Source organism: Sinocyclocheilus rhinocerous, unplaced genomic scaffold (genome assembly GCF_001515625.1).
Source record: "Sinocyclocheilus rhinocerous isolate Xijiao unplaced genomic scaffold, SAMN03320098_v1.1 scaffold30, whole genome shotgun sequence".
Taxonomy (NCBI): domain Eukaryota; kingdom Metazoa; phylum Chordata; class Actinopteri; order Cypriniformes; family Cyprinidae; genus Sinocyclocheilus; species Sinocyclocheilus rhinocerous.
In genome coordinates, this window is record NW_015657838.1 from 1,221,355 (window position 1) to 1,228,042 (window position 6,688).

The window sequence follows — 6,688 nt, forward strand, 5'->3', positions numbered from 1 at the left end:
TACAACAGTGAGCGCAAGCTAGATTAAATTGATTATTACGTTTTAAATATGGTTATTTTTCTTACAAAAACGCATCGATTCGCTACAGGAGGCCTTTGTTCACCCCCCGGAGCCATGTGAGACACTTTTTTTTATGGATTGGTGCTTTTTATTTAACTTCTTTTGGACTGAAGCACTGCAACACCCGCTGACTGCAATGATATAGCTTGGAATAGCCAGGACAATTTTTAATATAACTCCGACTGGATTCGTCTAAAAGAAGAAAGTCATATACACCTAGGATGCCTCAGGGGTGAGTAAAACACAGCCAAATTTTCATTTTTGGGTGAACTAACCCTTTAAGTCATCTCAAGTTCAACTGATTACGAGGGACCTGAACTCATTAAGTATGCTTCTCTAACATTTCACGCTTATATTACATCATTATGATAATAAGAGGGCATTTGTACAAACCTGTACATAGAGTTATGCTCGAGTCCACCAGTTAGTGTTTATCGAGGGGGCTGTTATGTGGACTGAAGAGCTTCATATTGTGCTGTCTTGCTCATTACTTTTTCATTATAGATAAGATTGAATTAATTCTGTTATTAAGGAGAGATAAGACCAATATCTCTGCTGTAATGGAATGAAAGGGCATAACAATGAACAAATCCTCCATTTTCTGAAATTTTTCTTTGATAACATTTGACAGCAACCTTACATTGCTAACTTATTGCTATGGCTTTTTGAGCAATAAATCTTTATGGTTCATGAGTCCTGAAGGACAGAAAATTTGGAGGAGAGACACACACTTTGTGACTAAACACAACAATAAAGAACAATAAAAAAGATGCCAAAAAAGTTTGTGTGTGTGTGTACTGGAAAGGTCTTAATTTGAAATGGCTAAAAAGGTTTTTTGTTGTGGCAAAAGTCTTGAAGTGACAAATATGAAATGACAGTTCATGTCCCTATGTGCCTTTTTCATTGAAGACCTCTGGAAATGCTTATTTTTCAGCGATACACATTCACTTGTACAACCTTTTGGACTTGGCCTTCATTGGTGCACTGGAGACAATATCTACAGTGACCCCAAAAAGTCACTGGACACTGAAGTCACACTATGTCTGAATGTCACGGCAAAATATCAAACCACATGTCATCTAAAAACAAATGTGGCTGGAACTTTCATAACTTCACTTTTTTTTAGACATTTTTACAATCAGTTTAATAAGCTGGTCTTAAGGGTAGGGTTGCACCAGCCGCTCGTAAGTTCTTAAATTGGAACAAAAAGTTCACACTAGAGGCTTAGTAGTTTTCCCACTAACTCTGTACTTTATTCGGTTGCATCATTTGTTCTTAAGGCAGCTAGTAGGTCAAGCTCTCCTAAAAGTAGCCTAGTCGCATAATTTGTCATTTACCCCCAATGATCCAATAGTAGGCTTTAAATACAGGAGCAGAAGTTGTGTTGAAAAGCTATGAATCTGCCACAAACTACTTGTTTAAATTTGTTAAATAAGCTTGAAGTTTAAAGTTTCCAAAGAGCTTTTGGGTCCTTTTGGAGTCTACAGCTGCTCTTCACACAAAAACTGGCCAGTTTCAACTTACCTCAGTGTTGAAGTGTTTGTCCTCTTTGTCTTCTCTCTCAGGCATCGTATCTCTGATATCCTTGGTGGTTCTTTCTTACGACCGCTACAGCACATTGACGGTGTACCATAACCGTGGTCCAGACTATCGCAAACCTCTTCTGGCAGTAGGGGGTTCGTGGCTCTACTCTTTGGTCTGGACGGTGCCCCCTCTTCTGGGCTGGAGTAGTTATGGGCTGGAGGGTGCAGGAACCAGCTGCTCTGTATCATGGACCGAGCGTACGGCCAAGTCTCATGCCTACATCATCTGTCTGTTTCTATTCTGCTTGGGCATTCCAGTGCTCATCATGGTCTACTGCTATGGGAGATTGCTGTACGCCGTCAAACAGGTAAACTGCAGTTCTGTGTTGTGCATGAAAAACAGCTTGGAATAGGGGTGGACAATTAATCAAATTTCTAATCGCAATTACAATTACGGATGCCACAATTACATAATCGTTCAAAGCGGCAATTTATCGTTCAAAGTCCACTCATGTTATTCTGCGTGCTTAAGATGTTTTTTTTTTCTTTCTACAGGTTATGTTAAGGTTTTTTTTGTTTCCCATTGTTTTAATTTTATTTTTAATATAACATTATAATACCATGCATATTTTTACTTTTTTATTTAAAGAAGAAACCAATCCAATGTATAGTTCACATTTGAGGCTTAATACTATAGAAAAACAAAAGTTTTTCAGTTAGAATGTTTTCAGCTTGTTGATTTTCATCAAAAAATATGGCATGCAGTTGCTTCAAACAATGATATAAACATCATTCAATGTAAATTGTGATAATCGTTATTAATAATCGCAATTACAATTTCTAGGGAATAATCGACAATTAGGATTTTTGTCATAAACCTAGCTTGGGATTAAAAACTCCCTTCGAATCTGTTACTGAATTTGCAAAGGCTCTGACAGGATCTCAAGATGTTTGAAGATGCTGCCAATTCTGTGGATGTGCACTGATTCATCCAAACTCAGAAAGCTGAAGTGTTAATTCAGAGGAAGTAAACTGTATAATTGGTTGCTGAAAATTGGGTAACGGACATTGTTAATTGTTCGTTTAAACCCATTTTCGTAGAATCATGAGAAGGAGAAGAAACCAGCAGAAAACCCACTAGAGAACTTATGTTGTTATGTAATCTCAAACACTGAGGAAGTTTACAGCTGCATTTTTAGCAGATGTAGTAGCTGCTCAGGAGGACTATCACATATTTGGTCCTTGTCAGATGCCAGCTCTTGAAGTTTTTTTTTTGTATTGGGATATATTCTTCCACCTGAAAGCAATAAAGGAGAAATGAAAAGGGCTTTGAAGGAACAAAGAAGCTATATGTTGTCAAGGTGACTGGACATAAAGTAAGAAAACGAGCAGGAAAAAAAGTGTTATTCTGACCTTAGTTTTTTTTTTAAACCAGAGAAAACCTTATTTTTCTTTCAGCATGTTCTGTAGTGTCTGGTTCCTTGAGCAACCTGTTAAGGATTCAAGGATTCAGAGCGTTTATTGTCATATGCCCAGTAAGAGTTGATAAGGATCTCATGTGTATGGCAGTATGATTGGATTTGGATACATTATTATCTGGGCGTCCCAGTCACTGGAGTGTAATTGAGTTCAGTTGGCTGCTGTGAGGAGGATAACATACACATTTCACTCTGGCTTGAGAGGGACACATTTATCCGTCCAAGCCAATATGACAGATCCCCATATATCCAGTTATTCATGTTGAATTTCTGATGCAATATATTAATCAATTCATTTTCCTACAGTCACATCTGTGACTTGCTGGGTGAAAATATGAAGCTTATATATTATGCTTCATGTATAATGTGAAGGGGGCATGTAATAAATTGAGTACTATGAGACATTCATGATCCCATCTACTCATCATCAGTCACATCACATGCAAAGAAATGTGATTTCTGCAGAGGAAGGATGGGTGCTTGTAACAGATAAAAGGGCCTAGAAGATCAGAGAGGAAGATGACTTTCTGTAAAAGACAATTATAGTGACTGTAATTAGAGAGACAATTTTATTAGTTATATTTACATAGAGCTTAGTAATTTGTTAAGAATTCAACTCATAGCCCAGTTAGAATGAAAAGGCTTAACAAATGAGCTTGACCCAAATGAAAATGTAAGCAGTCTTATTTATCTAATTCTTATTTATGAATTCTCATGTGTTACGCTAGCAACATAACAAGGAAGTTTTAGATATTAAAAATAAAATATATTGTTATATTATTTTAAAATATAAATAAATTATAATATAAACTGGTATTCATTGTGGTCAGTAAGATTTTTAAAGATGTTTTTGAAAGAAGTGTCTTCATCTTAACAAGGCTTCATTTATTTGATAAAAAAACAAACAGTAAAAACTGTAAAATTATGACATATTATTGCAGTTTAAAATGACTGATTTCAAAATGTAATTTATTCCTGTGATGGCAAAGCTGAATTTTCAGCATGATTACGCCAGTCTTCAGTGTCACATGGTCATTCAGAAATCATGCTAGCATAATGATTTCCTGCTCAAGACAAGTTTCTTGAGGGTGGGTACACTCTTAAAAATAAAGGTGCTTCACGATGCCATAGAAGGACCTTTTTGTCTAAATAGTTCTATAAAGAACCTTTAACATCTGAAGAACCTTTCTGTTTCACAAAAGGTTCTTTGTGGCAAAAGAAGGTTCTTCCGATTATAATGACAGCATTTTCATTTTTGGGTCAACTACTTTAATATTTTTGTGGAACCTGTGATACATTTACTTTTTCAGGATTCCTTGATAGAAAGAAAGTTCAATAGAACATAATTGATTTGAAATAGAAATATTTTGTTACATTCCAAATGTATATGCTGTTTTTTTTTTTTTTAATCTATTTAATGCATCCCTGTTGAATGAAACCATTGATTTCTTTAAAAAAAATTACTGACCTCAAACTTTTGAATGATAGTGTATAAAGCTCAAATACTTAACCCATTCCAGTCTCTTTACTTTCCTACAGTTGTGACTCTCTGTGTAAAAAAGCGGACCCATTCAGCCAGTGGTGTAGTGGTGCTTCGAGAAGTGGGCATAATTTAGCCTAGTTTATGTCCCCAATTTTTTTTTAGAGCAGCCCAGCAAAAGATGAACACCCTCTGTTATAAACAGTGACATGTAAGACTAGGCTTGCTTATTTAGTTCACCCCAAAATGGGCCAGTAGTATTTACAAATTGTCACTTAACTTCTGCTGCTTGACTTCACAAAGTAAGGATCATTATGAAATTAATTTTAGCCACAGAAGAGGTGCAGATTTTGCACTACTGAACGATGCGCGTCAGAGGGGATTTAGAAGTGGGTATACGCAATGCCAGTTGATAAAGAAGTGGCTATGCATATACCCTGCACTACAACTGCATTCAGCCTCATTTAGCTCATTCTGCACCCAGAGCTGGGTAGATTACTTACTAATTGTAATCCGTTACTAATTCCAAATTACATGACAAAAATTGTAGTTAGTAACATAATCCATTACATTACACATTTTAGGTAATATAATCAGACTAACTTTTGATTACTTTTAGATTGCTTTTGACCTAACTTGTTTATCACATTGATTTGAATAGGATAATCTTGTACAATATTGATATAAAAATACAAAGAGTAAGAAAAAATATTCCATTTGTTGTAATTGGTATCGGTAATTAACAACATGAAGTGCATTAAATGTTATGTTACATCAAGATATCCCGAACTGGGGTTCGTAAATTAACTGCAGGGGGTTCGTGAGTTTAAGCGAATAATTAATACAATCATAAAAAAGTAAAATTAAAATGTCATTTTAAAATAACATCAATCAAAATAAAACACTTACTAAAAATGAAATATTTTATTTCTTTACCTGCATGTCATGTGTCCCAGTTCCACAAAGCAAGTGTGACTACAGTTGTCAGTACTAGCAGTTCTATAGGTGTGTGTGTGTGTGTGTGTGTGTGTAAACAAGACAGGAAGATTATAACAATGGGTAAAGCGAGACGTTAACCTATATTCCTCTGAAAAGCATTTTTGGTTTTCATTGATGACTGAGCACTCAGATAAATACAGACTGTCGCTTTGTCCTTTCTGAAAGGCATTAATCAACTGCTTATTATAAAATGTAAATCAAAAATACTCCTATATATGAAGGTTGTAGCTTTTACAGCAGTTTTCTGGTTTCAAGGTGCTCTATAAGCATTGGTAAGGACCAGGCCTCATTTCATGAAGGGTCCTCATGAAGGAACAGTGTGAAAGACAAATAAACACTTACCTTCGCCTCCGCACAGTTCAAAACGGACAATCATTATACCTTCGTACACATAAGGTTACTGTTTCTTAACATTACGGATGGATGAAAACACAATGATGCTACTGTCTGGCCACTCAAATCAAATAATAATGTTATATACCTTTTTCCCATGCTGTGCAACCTCAAAAACAAGCGTGGTAAAGCATATGCATTTTTCAATAAAATGCATAAAACCTCTCTTTAAATTCACCATGAAGTATGCATTCTCATCCCAATCCTCTGTTGCTAATTCTAAAACATTATTTTAGATTTGTTTCCATTTTTACGGATTCTAACGTTTCTGTGCACAAGTGTGTGTCTGTACTGTATGTGTGTGCATGCAGAGAGAGAGAGCGAGAGCGCGAGCAAGAGAAAGGAAGCATGATTTCCTTGGAAAATAAAAGGTAATTTAGTGGGAAAACATGGAAATTGTTTATAATTTTTATCCTATTGTTTGTTTGGTCAATGTATTTGGCAGTTTTGGCTCTTTTGCTGCTGTTTTGCTGCAAGGACATTTGAAATAACGGAAGTATTTTGGCGAAGTGATATTGAACTGGAACTACTGTAGTGATGATGTATTTTGAAAGCCAACCTTTGGTTGCATTTGGATTACGGCAGAAAAGAAGATCTACGACCAACAAAAGTTTGATTCTTAACCTTTTTTTTTTAATGATAATATTCACAAATGAAAACAAAAAGCATTCATTTTGAGGTCTAAATACAATCGGCATAAGTAAAAATCTATAAACAAACTCCCTGCTAGCATGAACTTTGCATCACATTATATA

The 6,688-nt window shown here is 35.6% G+C and overlaps 1 protein-coding gene and 1 long non-coding RNA gene across 2 annotated transcripts in view; one reads left to right on the forward strand and one right to left on the reverse strand.

Moving 5' to 3' along the window:
* Positions 1–1,708, reverse strand: part of LOC107721600 (uncharacterized) — a 34,585-nt gene extending 32,877 nt beyond the window's left edge. Inside the window, exon 1 of the long non-coding RNA XR_001637722.1 lies at positions 1,585–1,708. This is a non-coding gene — a long non-coding RNA (uncharacterized LOC107721600). The remainder of the gene's footprint in view (positions 1–1,584) is intronic.
* The window catches only part of LOC107721599 (opsin-3-like), a 51,006-nt gene that overhangs the window by 34,781 nt on the left and 9,537 nt on the right, over positions 1–6,688 (forward strand). Inside the window, exon 3 of the mRNA XM_016529698.1 lies at positions 1,626–1,951. Coding sequence (XP_016385184.1) covers positions 1,626–1,951 — 326 coding nt within the window. The remainder of the gene's footprint in view (positions 1–1,625; positions 1,952–6,688) is intronic.